Here is a 24,098-nt window from a genome sequence, read left to right as displayed (position 1 = left end):
CAGCCCCTCTTCCCAAGCAGGCAGCCCCTCTTCCCAAGCAGGCAGCCCCTCTTCCCAAGCAGGCAGCCCCTCTTCCCAAGCAGGCAGCAGTTACAAGTCCTGCCTGCTTGGGAACAGGTTCAGGAGAGGTCTGTGAACCCAGTTCAGCCACTGGCGGGGGCAGTAAGCCAGGCAGCCCCCAGACTGGGGCTGGCAAACAGGATTTTCCCTCCCTCAGGAGCAGGAGATGAGGATTCCCGTGGAGGCAGGTCACCCCAGAGTGCAAATCTCTGCTGCTTGGACTGCCAGTGGGGCACGCCTCAGCCAGGAAGGTGGGACCCAAGAGTATTTCGCTTCAAACGCAAGAGGCCGAGATGTAACGTGGAGTCTGCTCGCGGCTTGCTGCGCTGCAGCACACGTGCCTGGCTATATGGAACACCCCAGCCCACTGCTGCATGCTGACAGCAGGGATGTGATTTAGTCCCTTTCAGGTCCTTGGGCTCACTCTGCTTCCACGGCCCTCCAAAACAGGAGACACAGGCTCAGGCAAGGTAAGGACAGAGGTGCTTATGCTTGGATTCATCCCACACAGCCATTTGACTGAAGTTCTTTCAAGCTTAATTGCCCTTAGCCTCACCCAGAAGTGAAGAGGTGCAGGATTCCCTGGAGCAATTCAGGCCCCAGACATGCTGAACCGCCCCCTGGAGCTGCCCATCCCTCACTGCTGCCTGCCGGTTTCCTGCGCTTGGTGTGGCTCAGCTTCAGCTTGCCTGACCCGAGGCATTCTCCATGTCACACGGAGCTTTCAGATCCCCCAGTTACTAATAAACACACCTCCCACCTCAGCAGTCAGTCCTATCCCTCCCTTTCGGCCCAGCCAGCTCTCACGCCTTCCCCACATGAAGAATCTTCCTCACTACTCACCTCTGTTGGGTCTCCAGATCTTCTCCATGCCGTGCCGCATGAGCACGATACGGGACAACTCCGTGAAGGACTCTATGACGTTGAAGTTGCACAGAGGGCTGACCTCAAAAAACGTCATGCAGTTCTTCTCCGCATAAGCCCGGGCCTGCTCTGTGGGCACCTGCCGCTTGAAGGCAAGGTGGAGCCTGTTTCCCACCAGGATCCGAGGGACACCTGGGGCATGCTTAAAAAAGGAAAAAAGAGGAGAAATCACAGCTTGTCCTTAGGAAGGGCAGCCTACACCCAGTATTCTGCTGAGCTGCCATAGCAGTGAAGGGCAAAGAAACAGAAAGTGCTCTGGGACCAAGAGGCACTGCCAAGGCGTACTGCTACGTCACGAGGAAGACTAATTTATCCCCTCCACAGTCCATTTTAGAGGGAACCTTCCCATCTTTCTTAATCATTCCTTTCCTACTACTCCGGATTTATACAGAGGTGGAGGGCAGACACTTATCCCCTTGCCTTGCTTATCAGCAGACTGCCATCATTTTCTCTCCATAGCAGAGCCATTCCTTTCCCCGTATCAGGTGGCACCTCAGGTGATACCTCCCCAAGTTTTTGCTATAGACCACTGCGTGTGTTCTTCCATTCAACTTACCTCATCTATCTCCTTTATCCATCGGTCTATTCCATCGAAGGACCAGCGATTAGTGATGTCGTACACCAAGAGAATTCCCTGGGGGAAGAAAATCAGGAGCAATCAGGCAGTTTCACAGGAGGCAAAACGAAAGGGAGAGACACCTGAAAGACCATCTCCATATGCAGAAACCAAAAGGCTAGGGGACAGAACATAGCTCCAGCTGTGCTATTTGTGTGCTTGCTAGGGCAAAAATTGAGACAACAGGTCTGTACTGACTCAGTCCCAGACTATTAGGGCAGGTTTTACTCCTGTTTTGGCTTTAACAGCCCCCAAATCATTTCAGACGCAGCAGTCTCTACAAAGGAGGAGGAACTGCCTCGGTGACAGTGTATCTCCAGGAGGAAAACACACTGTCTTCCTGTCACAAATGTGATAAACTCACTGAGGCAGAAACAGTCTTTTTCTTTTCCCCTTATGCAGAACAGCTGCATTCAGTAGTAGGATGGCAGCAGAACATGACAAAGTTAAAGCACACCCATCTCCAGCATGTTTTCCCTCTCCAAAACCTGTCTCGTTCTGTCATCCCTTTGCTAGCAAGGAAAAGGGATGCCAATAAGCAACACAGCACCTCCGCAGGACTGAGATCTCACAACCGGGACCCACGCCAGGCTCTGCTGAAGGCAGCCGGCACCGCTAATTGTCACTGGGGCACTGGTAGAGAACGATGCTGGCAAACCCCAGAGGGCTGGATCAAAGGCTGTGCTGCAGGACCTTCTCCCCAACCCTTTCTTCTGGAAAGAGAGGTACCTGCTGCACCTCAGGCCCACATCCACCTTCCCTGAACACCACCCACCGCCACGACTCGCTTCACAGTCGCCTCTCGAGGTGCAGCACAACGATGCTGGCAACCAGGACAGGCACAGCTCAAGGCAGGGGAGTTTGTGCCTGCAGCTGCGATGACACGGAGCAGCACCTTAGAGAGCCTCCACCCTCGCCCCGAGCCTGGCTCGCAGGACTTGGGACCACGGCCAGACTGTTGGCCCTCCGGTCCGCAGCAACTCCTGAGTGAGCTTTTCTGGAATCAAAGTATTTCTGAGGACAGGCACAAGGAAAGTAGGCTACGCACGGCCCCGCAGGCAGGCAAGTCAACGCATCAGGAGCTGCCTCTCCGTACCGGGTGGGCACATACAGCATTTAGGGAATTGTCTTAAGCAGCCTTTCTGCAATTCTCCCATTATTTTTCTGGCTTCTTGTCACTCTCTTCAGCGCAGTCGAGGACATTTCAAGTGACAACAGGCGCTTCAAGGTTACTTTGCAGAATCACAGTTGATGCCCTGAAACGGGAACTACGAGGAACAGATGATCTTGTGCTGCGAGAGGAGGCAGCCCAGCTGGGAATGCAGCGCTGGATGAAAGGCAACCCAGTGGCCGTAAGACTAAGCTAAGGGCAAAACAAACCAGCCCGAGCTAGACTCCAGGAGAGCAGATCATTTAGCAGCAAGCTCAGCAGAACCCATCTTCTCCGAGTCAGGAGTATACTCCAGGAACAGCCGCCCCACGGCAAGTCCCCAGCGCGAGCAGACGAGATCTTAAGTTGGCAAAGGGAAGCCTCAGCTGGCAGCCTAGCCCTCCCTAGGAGATGCCTAGATACAGCACAGCGAAGGAGCGAGCTGGCAAACTGCATGGCATCTGTCCTGCCGCAAGTCAGAGACTATCAAGCACCATCTCCTCTCCTACCAGTGGAGCCGCTCCTTTATTCACTGAAATGGAAGATCCACGACACAGATGGGAAACACAAACTACCCAGTCCTCCTGAAACGCAGCGCTACAAGATTTGCTGCTGCCAAAGCCCACGGTGAACTGGGGGAAGCCTGTCCAGAACCCATGTACATGATATACCTCACGTTTATGAAAAAATAATCATCAGCATGAGATCTGGAGTTCACAGGAGTGACAAATGCCAGGGCAACTGAGTCAAAAGTCACTTGAATCCCCATAATAAAGTCATGTCTCGAGCTGGCACTTGAAGTGTTCCACTCACGTGGAAAGACAGCCTTTCTCCAAGTATGCAGAGTGTGCCTCAACACTGCCTGCCTTCCTTTCAGAGTAAGCAGCTCTCACAAAGCCTGCCCAATTTTATAGTTTTTAAAAGTCTTTGTCAGAACAGTTCTGATTCTTGACCTTTATCTCATTGCACAGCTCTGCCACCCCAGGCGGTCACTCTTCAGGCAGAGCTGGCTTTTTCTGTCCTTGCTGGCCCTCCCAACATGTACGCATCTGTGTCTTACCACTTGCAGAAAGGCTCAAATGTACAAAAAAAACCAAAAACAAAAAAGAAGGTGAATGGGTACAAAAGGCAACTCATGCATGGTGGGTTGCTTTTCATGCCTGATAGCCCAATATGAAGAGCAAGTCCTTCAAAGTTTGGGTTTGAGGTTGTTCTGAGGGACCTGATGATGAGTTTTTATAATTGCAGAAGCATTGTGGAGTGGGGGGAGCAGATGCTTCTTCAATTTCCTCCAAGGAAAGGCTGGAGCTCAAGCCTAGAGTCTGTAATTTTTTTGAAGTGTCATTTCTAGAAAAAACGTCAAAGAACTTCATACTCAAAAAACTTTGGAAGTTGCTTTTGTTTTGGAGGAGAAGAGAATCAGTTTCTCCTAGGTTTAGATAGGAAAAAAAAAAGAAGGAAGTAATGATTTTCCATAATTAAAGAATACCATGAAATGAAAGATCCTGCTTTTCAAGAACCCAATCAAGAAATACATACCACCAGGATATATCACATTTTAAGTGTGTTTTGGAAAAAAAAAAAAGAGACTCTGAGCTTTCTTTTCATTTTTATGTTTGTTTTGACTTCTAGCTTCCAAGGCCGCACGTGTGAATGAATGAGAGTCATGAAATCACAAAGCAAAAAGTCTGATGACCCTCCTCCTTCCAAAACAAACCGCCAGCAAGTTAAATAAAGTCTACTTATTTTATTTCTGGATTGACAAGTTCCTTTAGCCAAGAGAAACAGACCCAAGACCTAGTTTGTGAAGTCTGCTTCTGCCAGAAATATGCTCCAGGAGGAGAGAGTTTTTGAGCTTGCTGGCAGCTGCAGCCTGGATCTTCTTTAAACAGGAATAAGGATAAAACCTCAGCAAAAACGCAGCCCCAAGTTCTCAGGAGCAGGGTGGAAGGTCAAGACCACAATTTCTAAATGCAAGAGACAACATACTGGCTGCCAGCTTACCCTCCAAGTCATAACACAGCTCCATCTATGCACATTTGGAGTTGAGATTGTCAAGGAAAGCTTCTCAAAGGTCAGAAGACACCAAGGCCAAGTTGTCTAATGCCTTATCTCTGTCCTCATCCTCCCCAGCACGGGTATTACGACCAGCTTTACTGTAACTCAGCAGAAGATGGAGGAAGCAGTCTTGAAAACCTCTGGCCAGCTCACGGTGCCGCCAGATAACCTCGTACTTCTTCCAAGTAGTGCTGGCATGCTCCAGACACCGTGTTTCTAGAGCACACATCCCAAATGCACTTCATCATGACAGTTTTCTCTCCTAGAGAGAACAGTACACAGACATGCACGCAGACAGGGAGCTGGCTCCATCTCTGCAGACTGTTCCAAATAAGATCTGTCATTTTTTCAGTCTTTTTTAAAATGTCTCCTTTGGAATAATGTGCACAGAATTTTAATTTTCTCAACTAGACAAACTAACCATTTCCCATTTGCAGCCTAAATTGTTCTCTAAGTGCCTAGATAGCTGTCAACACCATCATATCTCCATACCTCTGCATTTTTAGTTTCACAAAGCACCTCTGTGAGCGTTACATACCCCAGGCTCCCACAGCATGAAGTGAGAAGCTGCACACTCAGGTTCTCAGATCAAGTGTATGCTGGACCCCTCACCAACCCTCCAACAGCCTTTCTTCTTTCTCTTCTCAACCTGCCTACAGGCTTCTGTGTGAGGTGGGAGAGGACTGGACTCATCCCCAGACCCATCTTGGATCTTTTCACAACTGATTTTCAAAAGTTCATTTCCACTCTGTTTCCATTCCACACCACTGGGATTGGCACGACCCTGAGCATACCAGCGACAGCAATTTCCACATGAGTACATCGTGTAGTGAACGAGGAACACAGAGAGATCACCTGTTATTGTATCCAGCAGCACACATGGACACTTGCGCTGCCAAAACCTGGACTTATTTTCAGCAGGAGCTTACACAACGTTCTGTCCACATAACCGGGGGCAGGAGGTGGGGAATTACCATCTCCGTCTGTTTGCTGCAGGTTTAGACAAGGCTTGTAGGCAATACGCTTTTCAAGGTGAGAGAAGCAGCACGCTCGTCCATCAGTGCAAAGCAGACTCCTCCAAAAAGGCTTCTCAGATGCTCTCCAGCCGCTCGCACAAGCTCATTGTGAGCAAGCGAGTGCTCGCACGACTGCCAAAGGCCTCAGCTCAGTGCAGGCAGATGACAGGGTGGCCAGGAAAGTATCACTTGCTGGTATTCTCCACCGATGGAAGAAGCTGTTGCTGAAGAAGCCTGGAAGACCTCCCAGACCGGATTTCTCTGGCCCACAGAATGAAGTGAAGCACAAACAAAAGACCCAGTGCTGAAGGCAACCAGAACATTTTGTCTCTCCTGCCTCCTTTCAGAGCTACGTTTGGTCACGGCTTTCCAGCTGGCACCGCAGACCTTGGCTCACAGGCAATTACATCCTGCTGCCAAACCATTTCCCAACAGCCTAACACATCAGGGGCGGGTATTTATCGCTGAGCTTTTGATAAACATTTTGGCAGGCAGAGCAGACTCCTCCAGCAGCTGGACAACTCCATCAAAATGACCTGAGGCAGGTATTTGCAGCAATCAAGAAAGCCACGAGGTAGAGCAAAGTCTAAACCTCCGAGTGTGTGGAGCTGCCAAAAAAGCCACCACCTTTGTGCATACTAAGAAGCCCTGAACAGGATAAACAGCAGCTACTCAAATCACCTGCGTAAGCAAAACTCAATAGTATTCATTACCCTGTAGGGCTGCAGCTTTGCTGTAAGATGGGAGCATTTTTGACGTGATTCCTGTAGATGGTCTGAAACTATTCACGAAGGACCTTCTCTATCACACTGTCTGGGAAGAGCTGGCAAGCCACATTTCCAGAAACAGTTTGAATCACTGGCACCGGAGGACATCAGGAATGATACTGGCACTGCTTCTTCCTTGCTAGATCAGAGAGCACCACCACAACCCCCCTTCTCCCCTCCGTGATGACTCTTGGAATAGCTTCCATTTGCTGACAGCAGCCAGAAGAGCCACAGCTGCACGCCACAGTTGAGATCAGCATGCCAGCTCCGCTGTCGGCATGATCTGAGACCTTATAACCAAGCAGAAATTGCCAAAGAGGAGAAGTCCAAGAGCAAAATGAAAGACTTCTGAAGCACCTTTAAGCATCACTACATGTCTTTCACCATATGCTGCAACAATTAATCTAAAAATCCTTCTGCAATACAGCAAGCTTCAGACTCCCCAAGCTGCAGGTTGCAATACTACTGGGTTTCCACCTCTACCCTCCCCTGGCCCTGCAGTCACCATGATGCAGCCTGCCCACTCTCCCTACCCTACTAGTGCCTAGAGGCCAGTGCTGTGCTATCCCAGACACAATTGCTCTTCTTTTGCCCCAAAGCAAGACCCTGAAGCAATGGGGTCAGGACCTGCTGGCCCAGCAGACCCTAGGAGGGAAGGGATGATGACAGCAGCTGTGATAAGCAAGCAGAAACTCAAACCCCAGGGAAGCAAGAAGAGAAAAAGAGGGGGGTCCCAGGCACACCAGTGTGCCACAAACCTCCTTGAGCCAAAGTGCTCACTGCACCCCTAATGAGATTGGATCAGCTGGGCAGGGCAGGGAGGGAAAGACAGGCAGGTCTGCGATCCTCACAGCAAATCCCGAGGCAAATGCAGCTGCTTAGCCTCGGCTGAAAGGAGGGACTGATCCTCATTTGAAGCCAGCTCATCAAGGACAGTGAAGCTATTTTAAATGTTCTGAAGAGGAAGAAGTTGCCGCTGAACATGAAAGCCACATGGCTCCGTGCTCAGGCAAGTGGTGTAGAGTCTACACTGAGGAAGGCTTCAGAAGAGTCCTTTCACTGTGGAGGGACTAGCCTGCAGTCCAGATCGAGCAAAGCATGACGCTCACATAGGTCTACTCCCTATTTGGAGACTTTTTTCCCCACTTTTGCAACCTCTCCAGGGTCTACTTCAGAAGATTCGATTCTTATCACTACACTTGAGAAACAATAAGGTGTGTGTGAGGGAAAGCCAGGTGTGCTTCCCTTACTTGAGCGCACTTCTCATACCAAGTATTCTCTTAAGCACTGGCTATTCAGATAGACTCACCCTGTTCTCAGTCACCCCTGCAAGGGCAGCCAGCCTCCTGCTCTCACAGCCAACCTGTCAAAGTCTTCTTTGGAAACTCATTCTTCAAGCTCCCCTCGTGCTCCTTATGGGAAGCTCAGTTCAGAGTCTCAGCCCTCCATTCAGTGACAACCTTCTGCTAATTCAGTGTGAAGGTGCTCATAGCCAGTTTACACCAAGCTGTTCTTGTGCAAATATCACACTGCTCTTTAAACAGAGCTTTTCCCACCCTGACATCTCTCTTCACTGCTGTATTTATTCTTCCTGAGCTTTTGGCTTGTTAGGTTAAAGAAGCAGTTTCTCCTGCCTCCAACTGGATCGGCATCAGGCTTCCTACAGTAGAAGTCTCAGAGTCTGATGACACTAAGACAGCCGAGAAAACAGCAGACAGCTGAAGTAAAAAGTCAGTACAGCACGCAGAATTAAATACATCTTGAAGAAATAAGAGAACTTGTGGGCATTTTACCTCTCTTCCCATGAGACCACTCTGGCTTAAGCTGTCTTTATGCTAATACTATGCCAGAAGTTGTCAGCTTCTGCATACTGAAAATAACTGGAGGTGTTGAAGTCCATCCTTGCAGTCACACAGGCACTTGTTACTCAAAAAGTCCTCTTGCCTTGGTTAACCATTAAGAGTTTGAATTAAAAAACTTTCCTCTTCCCTTGGAAGATGTAGTGAGTTATTTAACAGAGATGATATCTGTATTCCCCCTAACACAGGAATATTGCTGTATCGCCACATGGGAGCCAACCGCTTGATGCTGAAACCAATCCAAGTTTTACTCCAAGCCACCTGGAGACGACTGTACAAGGACTCTAGACATCCGTCTTCAAGAGGCACTCACTTCTCACTGTGCTCATCTCACGAACCCTTTCAGAGGGCGGTAAAGGTATTTCACTTGGGAACTACCCCTCCTGCTACTAGGCAGGCTTGAAGTTTTGGACTGTTTCGTTGTTTTTAAGGGTAAGGGTTGACTACTTTGGCAGATCAGAATTAAGGCATCACCACGGTACTTTGGAAAAGGCATTTCTTGTACAAGAAGAACGCAGGCTTTGAGGAAAAGGCACAAGCGACACCTTGCTGTGCAAGTAAGCTCCATACCCCAGCATTCAGCAATAAAGCAGTCACATGAAATGTCTCTCTGCCTGGCTGATGAGGTTCATTGCGAACGTCTCTCAGACAGACGCCCCCTTGGGAGGGGTGAGCAGATCAGAGGGATGAATGCCTTGCAGATGTTCAGGTGAGAGTTCCTAAAGCAGTACTGATAAATACAGCAGAAGGGCAAGATGTTGAAAGAAGGTCAAGAACTTCATTTTGAAGAAGGAAGATAAAAAAGCAATCCACTTCACGCTTAAGGTCAGCCAGATACATGACACCTTACGGCATCCAGTGTCAAATGTAGCATCCAGGGAGAACAGGCTGCAGGAACCCAAAGGATGGGCTGTGCAAGTGCCTCCCAGCTCCACTGCGGCACCTGTCTCTCCATTCAATTCAAGTATTCTCACCACTACTTATTTCACCTTTCCTGTCTGCCCCAGATCGCTGCATGGTGGCAGCAGCTACGAGTTCTGGCATATGGGTGCAGGCTTTGCTGGGTGCAGCCCTGCGGAGACACAGCACTTGCTCTGAGGAACTCACAGTCTACATGAAGGGAAGAAAGTCTTCTGCACAGCAGTCTGGACAAGCAGGTCATGCTGCAGACAGGGGTGAATGCTCTCCTGTGATATTTCAGGACACAGCAGTTGGGAAGCCTGCCATTTTCTATTCCTAGTTTGACCTGGGCATCTGACACAGCCAGGTCTCAGAAAAAGACTGACCAAAGCTAAGTTATGTGGTCATCAGAAAACCACACTGACCGATTCTGTTCGTTTGTAACTGGTAAGGGAAGTGACGTGGTCTCAAGCCCACAAGTTATATTAGGGTTGGAGCTCTAGATTTTTCTGAACTGTAGTAAGGGCAGAGGGAAACAAAGATAAACTCACACATCGGATCGAGCCTGTGAACGGGAGATCCTGTGCTCTCCCACTGCAGAAGGCACGCTCCAACAGTCCTTGCCTTGCACTTCTGCAAGCACCAGGAAACTGGCCTCGGCTTCAAAGGAGCTGCCTGAAAGCATCCACAACCCCCGAGATGTGCACGAACAAGAACAAACGAGACACTGGAGGAGGCATCAGCAGCACAGCCCAGGCAAAGTGCTCTCATGTCTACAGCACAAGTGAATTTGCAGGAAGTCTTAGGGAAAGAGAGCACAATGGATTTCACCAGTTAGCAAAGCACAAGCCTACAGCTACAAGGGGCCAAAAGCCAAGAGCAATAGTGGCAAGAGCTTGAATAAAAGTGGCAAAATTTCCCAAAGGCTAGGAAGCTGCCAGGATACTGGCACAGTCAGGAGGCTGATATACAGCTTCCGACTCTTACATATCTAAGAGAGGTTGAATTTTCTCCAAAGTTTTCCAATTTGGAAACAAAAGAAAAAATACAGCATTTCGTTTAGCTTAGGGAGGCTATCCTGGAGGGACCCTGTCACGTTACTAAAAGGACGATAATGTAACAGTAAGAAAGCTCTGTCAGCTAACAGCAGTTTTTCACAGGACCACGAGAGCTTTCTGCTGTTCAGAATCTAGACGCTATTCTGGAGCAGGGCCCAAAGGAGCTCAAAATGTAACGCTCTGTCTCATGTTTTAAGGGATGTACTTCACGATCCAATTGAGCTGCTCCAGTTTCAAGTCTGCATGAAACATGCAAGTAGAAGCCGCCCTATTTTTGGAACTGACTTGAAGGCAACACAGACTGGAAGAACTCCATTGGGAAAGCCAGTGTCATACTTAAACAAATTTCACAAGCCTCAGAAAGTATGAGCTCCCACATCAAAGCTAAGGCAGATCTAGAGCTAGAATTGCTTTGTCCTCTATAACCTCATCTTCTCAGCCCTTCTCTAGAAACTAATACTGAATACTGTCCGTAACAGACCTTCTCTGTACCAGACTAGGAAAGCCTGTCATTCACTAACCCCTCTCCCACCATTTCATCAGACCAGAATACCAGGCAGCAAGACAACATGCAGTGCCTCTTGGCGTTTACATAGAGCCCATCCTTTCGATGCTTCACGTGTTCCTCTTCAGAGCTCTTCACTCTGGCATGAAAGATTTTCAGAGCCTAAGGGAAAAGCAAGTGTGCCCCATCACAGCACTACAAGCAGCACTTACCTGGGCTCCTCTAGAGTAGGATCTGAAAATGGTGCAAAATCTTCCTTGCCCTGATGTGTCCCTGCAACAAAGAAAAGTTACAGCTGTGAAATCTGGAGATTCGAATTCCATACTGCATATCTCCTATTGGACCTAAAAAAAATAAATTAAAATGAGTGTCAATCTTGTCAGATCTTTGGAACACACACAGTACCCAAACTGCTCTGCACAGTGTTTTTTGGGAAGAATCAGTGGGTGGATCGTCACCTTTGGTTAGGGTCAGACACACTCCAGAGGGCCTTGCTGTCACTGTGCTTCCCATGGAGATGGTACAAAACAAAACCACTGAGCTTCAGCACTCCCTTAGGACGTACAAGGACCTAAGTACCCCCTTGGGCAAAGGATTTTCTCTCTAGTTCCCTGTGGCCCATGAGAGTTCAAAGTCAGAGTGAGACAGCAGACCCCTCCTAGGCACGGAGAAGAGCTGACCTGTAAAATTAACATAACCACCCAAGGTAGGAGAAATTGCCTTGTACTGTCTAGTTTCACGTATTTTTCCAAATATGTTTTAAACAAAAATGAAAGGAAGTCTCTTTACACCCTGACCTCTGACAGACTGGCTGATCATACCCTACAGAGAGCTCAGGAACAGGACTAGAGAACAGCATTTCTAGCCCGCTGTGACAACAAGGGGCTATTCAGTCACCATCATTTGTCCTGACTGCAACTCTGGACACGGTGTAAATCAGTGTGACTACACTACCAGCACCCCTCAGTGCCTGCGGGAACACTTGCGACAGTCAGCCAGAGCCCAGCACACCGACTGAACCACTGTATACTGAAACATGCCGGGGTAATCAGAGACACGTCATGGTGTTTGTCATGTCCGTTCACTGGGGCAGGTTAAAAGACACATTAATGACCACTGAGAAGCCTGAGGAAACCCTCAGCCGCAGATCTGCCCCAGCTACAGCGACCTCAAGTTCAGGACAGTCATTCTTTCAGATCTGAAGTGTTCAAGGACCATATCCTGGATGTCAGCCTAACAGTCTGTGCTTAAATCTTCTTCTTCCCTGACAACCAAATACTGGGTTGTATGAGGAAAGCAATAGTAAAAGATCACATTAAGATGTCATAAACCACGACTACCAGCTCTTCAGGGAAGGTCCTGGGCTGGTTCTCCAGCTCAATAATTACAGTATAAAAAGAAGAGAGAAGCAGTAAGTAACCACACGCTTGGGGCTGAAACATTAAAATAGACATCTTACAAGAGAGACAAAAGAATATAAGTGGCACATATAAACATACAAAGTAGAAGAGATAAATTAGCTGCCTTCTGCTCTTTTGTAAGAAAAATGAGGACATTCAGCTTCAGAGAGCAGGGGTATAATTAAACCACGAAACCATACGCTGCTACAGTCAGTCACCGAGGCTGAGAACATGGCGCTCATTCCTGTTTAACAATTCACACAGATTACTAATGCTGCTTTTACTAGACACAAGTGTTGGTAGACTATTTAACTTCATGTTTTAGTGCCTGTGTCATTCCCTGCCAGATCTGGGTGAAAACCAGAATAGGGACAGGCTACCTATCTTTCCTCTTTCATCTACAGCACTGCTGTGTCAGCTTCTCAGCAGGTTAAACCTCAGACAAAGGTTGTCCAGAAAGACTCCAGATCTCCCTCTGGTGCCAACAGATAAGGCAAGGGTCACCGCTCCCACGCAGTGTTCTCAGATCTCCATCCCAGTGTCAGGTCACTCCAGTAAGTCCTGCTCTCCAGGGGTTTACCATACTCTGACATTAATCATGAGGTCTATTTGCTGCTCCTGTTTTGATTTTCTGCTCAAGTCATTGAGAAATATCCAGCTTCCGTAGAGACTAAAGGCTTCACTCATTTTATTTCTCCTCCTTTTTCTATTCTCTTGTCTATATTCCTCATTCCAGGATTTCAGGAAAATCCAGTATTGCTTCCGAAATAGTACTGTTCCCTCAGGGATGGAGGGCTGTATGGGAACACGATCAGGTATGACAGAGAAAAGACTGAAATCGGACTATTCTGGGAAAGAACAGCATGCTGTTTGTGCTGCTCGGTTAACAGAACAGGGTCCGGTTTGACGGAGTAACTCGCTGGTAAGAACAGCTGGCAAGCCTCACCGCACGCCTGCGGATGCTCCGAGCTCTCTGCAGCTCGGTACAGCATCCCACTGGCAGCCCCACGGCCCCTGCTCACCAGTCCTGCGCTCGCAGCCCAAGCAGCTCAGAAACACTCACCAGAGCTCCAGCTTGACCCTTCTGCCGTCCAACAAGATAGTAGTGGTCTTGTAGTCAATTCCTGAAAGGAAATCAATAAAAAGCTGAGCAAACACTGAGCAGGTCTTCAGAGACGGACAAGAAATCTGCTCTGCTCACCCAGATCTATCACTTCATGTTTACAGAAAGTGATGCTTTCTTCCCCTTGCTCTACAGTGTATTTGTGGAGGGCTACAGCGACTTGATAGAAATAGACCTCTGCTTCAAGGCAAAGGCTACTCTTGCGGAGCTCTATTCCTCCTCCCTAAAAATATAGTTAACCCCTAGATTGCTTCTCACTTCTCCATTGTCGGATAAAACCTGTTAGGACTGGAGCTGTAGGAGATTCAGGGGTCTGTAGCATTATCCCAAGTGACAGTGTTAAATTACAGACTTTCGGGGGGTGAGCCAGAGAGACAAACGATTTAGAAGCACCTCTGCTAAGTCAGCCTGCAGACCCACCATCTCTGAACCAATGTCACTGCCTGCAACAGTCAAAGGACATTTTGGGAGGCGGGCGATACTGAAAGCCTGTCTGTAGAAGGCTGTTTCTTCTTCTGAGCAGCTCTTGGGTGTGTGTCACACAGGTTGAGACAAGGCAGAAAGCACTCCCCCTGGATGAAGGGCTGAGAAGGCAGCACGGACAACAGCTTTTCACAGAGCAGCAAAAGACCCTCCAAACCACACCACCAGGCTGATTTGTGTGCCGTTCATACAAGGGCTGCTCAACATCTTCAGATACACAGAGTTTGTTAAAATCTGGGAGCCTGTCTCGCATTCAGACAGAGAAGAGGTTTTAAAAAAAAAAAAAAAGGGGCAACTCCACTTGCAAACAACACGTCCAAACCACTCCCCGTGGCCCCAGGCACAGCAGAGAAGAGACACGGCTGCACCTCCCACCTCCTTCCCCAAAGCCTGGACTTGGGAATGGCCAAGGGGCACCAGGTGCCCAGGAAAAGCAGCTTCTACACAAGCTCCAGTTAACGAGCTTCAAGTGTATTGAAGTTGCTTAAACAAAGCACCGTGCGCCATCACTACACACCCACTAAAGCATAAGCTAATCTACAATAGTCTTTAATAAAGCAGAGTCGCTTCACCCCGATTAGATCAACTTCATTTTTTCCTCTTGCCAATAGATATCAAACTTTGAATCTATATTAAAAACGCACCGTTGTGTTACAACCTGTATTTCCCTTCTCCTGCAAGGAGGACACTACCCCGATAACCAAACAGACAAGTTTGTCAATAAAGCAAATGGATTTTTCTGAGTCATCAGCAGGAGCTCCCTGTCAGTGAAAAACAAATTAGATTTCAGCCTTCACAGGGTGCTATAAAAAGCAATAAAGATAATTATCTTAATTCCAACTATTTCCAGTGCTTTATCACAGAAAATAGACAGTTTACATTTTTATCGTCCTCCAGAGTCAAGTGAATGATCTTTATTTATTTTCAGGCAGATCTAAATTTCCCTTGTCCCCAGGGACGGCGAGCAAGCCTGCTCTGCAGCCAGGAGGGAGCACCCAGACATCTCCTCCTGGCTCCTGAACCAGGATCATCCCCTGGCACAGGCTGACGGGCCATTTTGGGCACAAGAGCTCCCTGCAAGCAGTGAGGCCTCAGCAGCCTCTGTGCCAGCAGCCCAGGCACACGGATGGAGCAGTTGCACGAAAGCACCAAGGAAGGGGAAACAGAGACAGTCTTCAGGGCACAGAGGCCATGTGCTTCCATAAATGCCACTGTCAAGGTGAAACCAACTGCTCAACTATCAGCTTGTAACGTGAGAGAGGTTCAGCTTGACGGGAAAGAGAAGAAAACTCGTTAATGGAAACGCCAAACACACAAACCCAGAAATGCCTTTGTTAGGCTCCACACTCATCAGCTGCCCAGCCTACATCCCCAACACAGGGAACATGGGTTCCCTGCCACAAACTTACATGACTCCGTCACCAGAGCAATGCTTTAAATACCCACTCCCCCTATGCCCCTCTAAAACTACACAACACACTAAGTCAGAGCAACACAGCTCTTTGGGCAGAACAATATGGCCATGACCAAAGTGGGCCATCAGCAGAAAACAGCACTGGAAAACTTCCTGAGCTCCTGCTGCAACTGCTCCCCACTCCAAAGATGCTCAGGGAAGATAAACGGGCAAAGCAGAAGTCCTTCATGTCCTTCACAGTGATGTCCATGCTCAGAAGAGAAGGTATGCGAGACGGGGGGAGGAAGCACAAGGTCTGTGGTTGTACTTGCCCCTGCAGATATCCCTTCCCAGGGGACAGGCAGGGATGGCAGCCCATCGCTTGTGCAAGAAATTAAGAGAGCTCACCACTACAGAGCGGGTCCGGCAGACTCTCCAGGCACCGGCTGCCAGCCATGCTGGATGTCAAATGCCAAATGCAACAGCCCAGAGTAAGTACCAAATCATCTCCTTGGGTTTCCAGACAGCTGCCAGTCAACCAATTTCGCCACCTGGCCTCAGGGCAGTCCGTGTCTTCGTGCAGAACTCCTCTCCTTGGCATCGGAGGTGAAGGGTAAAGGCCTTTCTGAGGGTGACACCCCTGTGGTGCTGCCACGGAACTGGCCTGAGGAATTCACATACGCTCGGGTTAAAAGCAAAGCTGGCTTGGCTTTTTATTCTAAGCTACATTCAGTGTTTATGCAGTATCTGGTAACATGGGCTGGAGGAAAGTGATGCACTTTTTAACTTGCATACACCCAAACTGGAACTAGGGACTAAATTTACAAAAGGTTCTTGAGCAAACTCTACCTACGAGCTCACTGATAAGGACAAAACCCATGCAACTGCAACATTTTTGAGAAAATTTCAGCTTCCCTCTTCCATAAACACTCAGAGCATCAGGACAGCTCAAAGGGACTCCCTCTAAAGCTTGCACGCAGCATCCTCCATCTTTTTTGGTTTTGTCTGGTTTTTTTAGCTTGTTAGCACTCTCCCCTGTAGCTGTGCAGGATGACCACGGCTCATCGGTGCTAGAAAACTTGCATCAATCACTGATGTCCTTAAAATTACAGGACTTGCCACAGCAGCTAACACCGGTACTAGCCACCTCACAGCTAGCACCTCACTATTTTAGTCTCAGTGACACACTGTGGTTTCCTAAGCTGTAGCCCAATACATACTCCCCCCATTTACCGCAGACAACGAAGCTGAGTAACCCAGCTTGCTTTGCTAGGCTCAGCCTACAGCTTAAGCTCAGCCCTGGCTTTCCCTCACGTCCCACGGGCCTGGGGACAGAGGGCCACAGCGGCCACTAGGTGCCACCATCGCACAGAGGCTGCTGGCAGCAGGACAGCCGCTGGCCCGGTGTGCCCGGCTGCACCAGGGCTGCTCGTCTGCCTTTTCACTTCAGGTGGCTCAGACGTCAAGAAGCAAAAGGGAAGTTTTTAAAATTTAATTTCTGTAGTTGACAGGGTTTCCCCCACCTGAGCATCACCTCTGCTCGCAGCCAAGTACAGCTCATTTCAAGACTGACATTTATTCTCCGCCAGAACGCGCTTTGATCCCCCGGATGGGACGTGCTGCTACAAACCCCACGCGATGCTCCGGCAGCACACGCAGCACCAGCAAACCAGCCAACTCGCTGCCAGCAGCTGCCTCCACCACCCTGCCTGGCCCTCGGGGCACGCAGCACTGGGGGAAAAGAAAACAGACTTGTTCAAAGCTTATTTTATATCAACCAATCTTTCTTGACCAATATCTAGCATGATGCAACAAAATGAATGAGGCTTGGAAAACAAGTCTGGGCTGTTCTCTCTCATTTAGCATTCAGGCCAACTCCTCTGCTATTTTTCCAGTCCTGCTTTAGACTCCTACTTACGCTGACGCCATCTCAACCCCACTTCTCGAGCGGCAAGCTGACCTGGCACGGGGTGCTCTGCAAAGCGATCTGCTGTCACCAAGCCTGATGTCAGACACTTGATTCCCCTCTGCAGGGCTGGGTTTCACGCTCCCAGGCAAGACTCCAGGGAATTCGAAACCTTTATTTCTTTTGCCAATTGGTATAAGGAAAACCTAAGCAAGCAAGCCATTTTCCCATGGGAATACACAGGACATGTTATAGGAAACCCTAACCTCTTCCAAATCACTCATGCAGAGCACAGCACACTTTGCATCCCTAAGAGCTGAAACACCACATGCCCAACCTTAGCTTAGTTAAAACTTTCACCCAGAAAATTACACTTGATGTGAACAGGAAAAGTAAAACCCCTCAAAGAGAAGTAACTATTTTCTTCCAGCACTTGATACTACCTTGTATCGGGCTGTCAGGCCCCCTTCCCCCTGGGAATTCACAGCTCAGAGAAAGGCGCCCCTCTGCTCTGCCAAGCCCCTGCACTGCACCTGCACGAGCAGTGGCACACTGAAAACAACGGAGGAGGCAGCAGGCAAGCAGGTAGGTGGAACTGGAAGTCACACTGGAAAAGGTAGAAAGAGAAGGGAGATACATATTTCACACTGCTCTTGGGCTCTCCCTTTGAACAGATTAATATCTGAGGAAAATTGCTTTAAATAGCTCAAGTGAGCAAGGTTCTATAAATATTTGCTACTGTAAGTACAGAAGCTTCTTGGCTTTGTGTAGGTCTTCGTTTTCGCAAAAAAGAGCAATTTGCAGTTGCAGACTCTCAAGCCGACTCTGCCCTAATGCCTGGGCAGGGGACCAGAATGGTCACCTCCCCTTAAAAAGGCAGGTTTGAGCAAAACCTTACAGCAGTAAGGGCAGCATGTGCCTTTTTCCTCCTCTCGCTTTCCAAGGCAATCCTCACTTAGCGCTGGGGCGAGAGGGACTCCAGCCCTCAGCGTGCTGCTAGAGCCAATACTGCACTTTAGGTTATTGGTCCAAACCAAGCGTCCTCCTCCAGAGATGCTCTAATGATCCAACCCCAACTAACCGCTTCACCCCACCTTACAAATACCAAAAAGGTGCAACCGGGACTCGCCCCATGACAGAGGGGTGAAGGGACTCGCCCCATTAAAGCAAGTCGTCAGCAGGTTTTCCTGCGACCTTCCTCAAAGGCTGGGCCTTTGCTGCAGGCTGGCAGCAACATCTCCAGTTTGCGTCCGCAGTGTCTTCAAGAGCACGATTTATTCACAAAGCTGGGGCAGAACACATTCCAGATGAGGCTCAAAAATCTCTCCCAAAAGGAAAAGAAAAAAAAATTTAAAAAAATCAATGCACTGAAGCGAAATATCGATATAGTTTTAAGACAAGCTTGCTTTCCTTCTGAGAGACACTCTACTTATCACTTAAAGTAATTTACAGTTTGAATGAATCAGACTGGCCAAAGATGCTTTTGCCACCTCATTTCTTAAGTGATTTGTTTTCTGCTTGTGGGAATCCACCACCTCACTTTCTGTTAGTCCACCCGCAACAAAAACCAACGCACGTTATTTGAACTTCATTAAAAGTACAATCAGCTCCCCCAGCTTACAGTCATGTGCCGTATAATGCCACCTCAGCTTTTTCCTTTTAAATTAAACCGAGTTTCATTTATTTATAACTCGAGTCAACCAGCCCATTTGCAAAGTGATACACAAGGTCAACAGGCAAAACTTGAGGTGCACAAGGATGACGAGCCAAGGCCAATCCTTCATGTAATGCATTACATAAATAAGAAAATAAGATAAATTGAGCAGACTTTTGCTACTTATCTGACTAATGCTGCTTTTTGGCAGATTGTTATTTCACCTATAGACATAATTAAGCCAGAGTGGCTCCAATCTGCAGGTCTTCCAATAACGATGGCATTTGAGTCCTAAGAGGAGGACTGATGAGCTGGATGTGCCAGATCTGTCGGCACTCCCAGAGAAACGCTCTGCTCTGCTGGGAAATTTCAACACTCAAGCCACCAGAAACACTCATTGTGCCACCACAGTGCCTCACCCAGCAAGCCTGGTGATGGACTGTCATCTGTGACTGTCATTAGTACAGCCAAAGCCACCACGCCACAACTGCCCAACTGAAAACGTTGGATCTTCCCCCAAAGCACGCCCAGCCTCTTCCACGCTCCTACAGGTCATCAGCTTTGCTGAGTCCAGAAAAAGGTCTAGGGCTTCTTACAAGGTCTTCTTAAAGGTTTGCAGGTTTAACGCCACACTGACCAGCAATCGCTGGGACGAGGGGAGAGCACAGGGCTGGAATAAAAGAATAGAGAATACACATCAAATATTTAACCTGCTTAGATTTTGAGTAACCAGCTGAAAAGGGCTGGTCGTGCTGCATGGCATTCAGGAGGATCCTCGGGAGCAAGTGACGTAGGTCTCTGTCAGCAGCTGGCAAATAAATAACTGAAAAATTCAACAGCATGCCATGATTATCAAACAGACAAAAACATCGTCAAGAGTATCAAACAAGCTCTGTTTCTCCCGGGGCAGCACTGAGAAGAGCTCCCCATCGGCGTGGCGGACTTTGCAAACAAACCGCAATGAATTTGTAACCCAAGCGTTGTGGCAATCCTTACTCAATACACGAGAAGGATCAGAAGCCATAATCATCCAGCACGCAGCTGGTCTCAAATGAGTGTTTTCACTGTGACAAAAGTAGAAAAACACCAAGAAACACTTCCGAGTGGGTCAACAAATTGTAAATAATTTTTTTGTTCTCTTTTGCAAAAGGAAAACATTAAGAACGAATCTCCACCGAAACTTCTCAGCAGCAAGGACTTCAAGAGCTGTGGCTAAGCACAGGGACAAATTCAGTTTAAAGCCTCTATCACCAGTTCAGACAATGCTGTTGCTGCCAACCATGAATTTCCAGGGGAATGTAAACTACGCGTACTCCCTGGCAGTGCCTTCCTTCCAGCCAGATTCAGGGCAGCCGGGCCAGGCTCTCCGGGACAGCGCCGGGATGGGGATGGGCAGGGTGTCCCTTCCTCCGAGACCCTCTCGCAGGGCTGGCAGAGCCTGGCTGGGCATCGCTCAGGCTCCCCAGCCTGCCAGGGTCCCTTGGCGCACCCCTGGGGATACACAGGCACGGTTTTTTACCACGTAAGCTAGCAGTCATCTTAGTTATGTGTGCGCAAGACGCAAGCTGCTGAAAAGTCCCTCCCTCTCCCTCCGAAGGGCTTGTGCAAACCTTCCAGCTGGATTAGAAGAGGAAAAACCCAACCAATTAATCTGTGCAAAACCCAGTAGAGTGACTGCGCCTCTGCCTGTACAGCAGAGTTCATAACTGGAGCCTTTCTGTACTCCAGCCTAAAGCCATTAGTGCAGAAATTAATTTATCCCAAATGCCAGCAATAACCTCGCAGTGTCCAAAGATGCCTGTTTATTCTACCAAGTCCCTGGGTGTCACAGATATTAACTAGACCTTTCTAAGCCATGACTAACATGGATGGGTTTTAAAATGGAAAGCCTTGCCTCTGTGTGTGCAGGCACGGTGCGAGGCTGCCCAGCTCCTTCAGAAAGCTAGAGTCACTGTGGCGTGCCACGTACGTGGGGAGAGCGGCCAGAAACGGCACCAGCTGGCAAACTGACCCTGGCCAATGTTTTCATAGGGGCAACTTAATGATGAAAAGCAGTAATTGTTTCCTACAAGACCGCAGCACTGCCCCACATCTGACAGCCGAGAGCCTGAGGGGCTGGCGTGCCACAGTTTCCCCAAAACAAATGCGCGGGGATGCCCCCACTCCTGCCAAGAAGAGGCAGAAGCAGCAACAACCAGCCAAGTCCCATCCTCAGCAACAAGCTGAAGAGAACAAATGAGGGAAGAGAAGTGATGGGAGGTCACAAAATTGAAGCCAAAAGGTGGGTGCAGTAGTGCCAGGTGTGTGTTGAGACACGACAGCAGACCAGCTCCAGAACAAGAGGATCATTCCCACTTCCAGGCCTCAGCATGCAAAAACCTCACCGCAAAACCCCACAGACCACCCGCGCTCCCACAACCAAACTTCACTCACTTGCGGGGCTGACAGCAGGAGTTTGGACAGCAAGGACACTGGCACAGCAGCTCACAACACCGCCTGAACCAAGACCCTCCCCATCAGGTTATTCCAGGGTGAAATAACCCCCCACCTGCCGGGTGTTATCCACCCACAGTGTTCCCAGCAGCAGCCCTCTCCAGTGCCCAGCTCTGGGGGTGTGCTGAGAGCTACACACAAGGCCAGGCCAAGAGGAACAGAGCTACTCCAGCAGCTTCACAGCACGTTCCTGCAACACAGCCAGCACCCTACAAACTCACCAGCTTCTCCATGGACTCTTTGCTCAAACCAAAATGGGTACTGGCCTCCTGGGACTCATTTTCTGGCAGGACTGTATTCCCTGAGGCAACAACAGTCATTACCCCCCCATCACCATGTTCACATGTGCCCTCTCGTTGCATTCCACATCCTGCACCTTTTTGTTTAAGAACAGTTTACGGTGAGATGGTCATTAAATGTCAACCTACAGCTACTGAGTCCAGCAGTCATGCTGCTCCAAGAAGCAGAATAAGAAGCCAGGATGCATTGTAAGTGTAGTTCAAAACACCTTATTTTGGTGTTTGGGGCATTTTTTTTCATGCCTTCACCAGCCTATGAGTAAAAGGGCAGCCAGGGCTGAAGACTCATATCAGAATTGGTTGCTTGTGGGCAAAAGTCAATACAGAAAGACTTGTCGTTTCAATTCTAGTCAAACGAGGCAGATGGGTACGGAAGTTACAGCCAGCCAGGAGCTGCCAGCTGTTGAATGCACGTTCGAAGCAAACAGGTTTTGCACTGCAGCGTGCAACAACGGAATGTCTTAGTCCAACACCAAAACCCACTCCTGAGCAGAAGGCAGCTGCTGTGGCCAGCACCCAAGTAACACAGGTATCGAGATCATCCGATCCAAATAATTCAAAAAACAGGCAGTAGCATCTGTACGTAGGAGACACTACCAGTGCACTACCTTCTACTGCAGCTCCTACTATTAACTCAGAGGAGCAGTTATTGTCTCCACCATCTGTAAGTCATACTACATGGTTCAGAAAAAATGAGGTATAAGCACATGAACATTAGCTGATGAAAAAAGTGAATTCAAGCTATTCAAATAACAACTGATGAAGTCATCTGACCTTAAAAAGTGTGTACAACAGCACATTAACAGCAGCAATTTAGCTAGTCAGCTCAGAGCTGTAAGCCACAGAAAAAATCCCTTCCAAACAACACATGAGCTCATCAGGTTGAGTCATGCATTCAGTTACCTACTCTTTAGATAGGCAAACAACAAATTATGTCCATCAACAACCGGGGTCAACAAAACACATGCTTTAAAACAAAGGTAGATTCATCCCAGGTCTGTGTCTTTTGGTGTAATTAGCATTTACCTCCGCAGTATTACTTCTTTTTACCTTTTTAAGCAGCGTGATAAAAGTTCCTGAACAGCATCGCTGCAACACACCCCCAGCTCCTCCTGCCTGCAGAGCTGGAGCTGAGGGTCAGTGCTTTTACCACGGCGCTCCTGTCCTGTGCTGCAGCTGAGCAGCTGCCTTGGGAACAGGATCAAGAGGCCCTGGCTATTACCGGGCACACAGGAGCCCAGTGCCACTCCTGCATGGTGCTGGCTAGGGGACAGGGGTAGGTAGAAGCCATCTGCTCAGGCCTTCCTCACCTCCTGCTCCCACAGCAAATACAAAATCCACTCTTGCTGCACAACTCACGGGAGGCTATGAGGAGCTTCTGTTAACTAACTGCAGCAGATGAGTTTGAGCTGTTTCAGGCCAAGGAGTTCAGCCCCACACGCACGGCCAGGAGCCCACATCCCCAAACGAAGCTCGGCGCGTCACGCGAGCTCTGCCAACTGAGGGGAGCTGCTGTGGCGCTTGGCAGCTCGGCACGACACATCCAACAAGCTGCCAAGCATCTCCTACAAAGACACACACAGAAACAGGGAGAGAACAAACACCTTGCAATTACTTGAAGTTACCCAAATTTGTGGATTTTCTCCCAAAAAACATATTCTGTCTTCCACTCATATCTGCCTCGTTTCAACCGAGAGCGCTTTTGATTTAGACTGGAAACCTTTCACGAAAAGGCTGCTCGTGTCAGAGTTCGTTCCCAGGCACCTTCACCTACAGCTAAGGGATTCAAGGTGGGGATCTGGGACAAATTGCTTGTTTGGTTTTGTAACCAGACAAAAGCAAAACACTTATTTGGAGACCTCTAGGAAGCCCAGATATGCAGAGAACTTCACTTCTCCCCTGCCTGCTCCACTGCCCCGCAGCGTTTCAGCAGCTACGTGGTCCTTGCACAGAGGAACTCTGTTCTGGGCTTATTTAAGGATGACAACTGCATCTGAAAAAGGCATTTGAAGCCAGAAGCAAATCTGTTCCTAAAGCTCAAACAATTTCAGCAGACACCCGGGAAGCCACAGAAACAGTCAAAAGTCAGTCCAGAATTGGGGATGTTAAGTGGATTTGTGCTTCAGAAGAAAATCAAGAATGGTTTTATGCACAGAAGCGACAACAAACAAAAGAGTTTCTTCATGCTTTGCAGTTCAGATCTCCATAAAAACTATACAGCTGCACGCAGAAACAAAGACAGCCTATGAGGAAAACCAGAGGGCACCATAACAATCTTCATTGTTGCTGGATTACCATACAAACACCAAGAAACACTTGGAGACAAAAAAAATCGTCATGACATCCAAAAAAGTCCAAGTATTTGTCCAAAATACCTTCAAGATCAGGATACTGAAGAGGTTCACCTTCCACACTTACGCCTCTCCACACTATG

General features: G+C 48.6%; 1 protein-coding gene across 2 annotated transcripts in view; it reads right to left on the bottom strand.

The window, feature by feature from the left end:
- RAB40C (RAB40C, member RAS oncogene family) overlaps positions 1-24,098 on the bottom strand; it is a 34,251-nt gene that overhangs the window by 1,209 nt on the left and 8,944 nt on the right. The window contains exons 2-5 of one of the 2 annotated variants that reach the window (XM_009955552.2): positions 13,377-13,437; positions 11,126-11,186; positions 1,541-1,618; positions 904-1,126 (exon numbers count right to left, since the gene is read on the bottom strand). In XM_009955552.2, the coding sequence (XP_009953854.2) occupies positions 904-1,126; positions 1,541-1,618; positions 11,126-11,186; positions 13,377-13,437 (423 nt within the window). The remainder of the gene's footprint in view (positions 1-903; positions 1,127-1,540; positions 1,619-11,125; positions 11,187-13,376; positions 13,438-24,098) is intronic. The other variant, XM_009955553.2, reaches the window with a different exon arrangement.

The sequence above is a fragment of the Leptosomus discolor genome, chromosome 14, assembly GCF_034619465.1.
Source record: "Leptosomus discolor isolate bLepDis1 chromosome 14, bLepDis1.hap2, whole genome shotgun sequence".
Taxonomy (NCBI): Eukaryota; Metazoa; Chordata; class Aves; order Leptosomiformes; family Leptosomidae; genus Leptosomus; species Leptosomus discolor.
The sequence above is the reverse complement of the archived record's forward strand: the minus strand, read 5'-3'. Positions and strand labels throughout refer to the sequence as shown.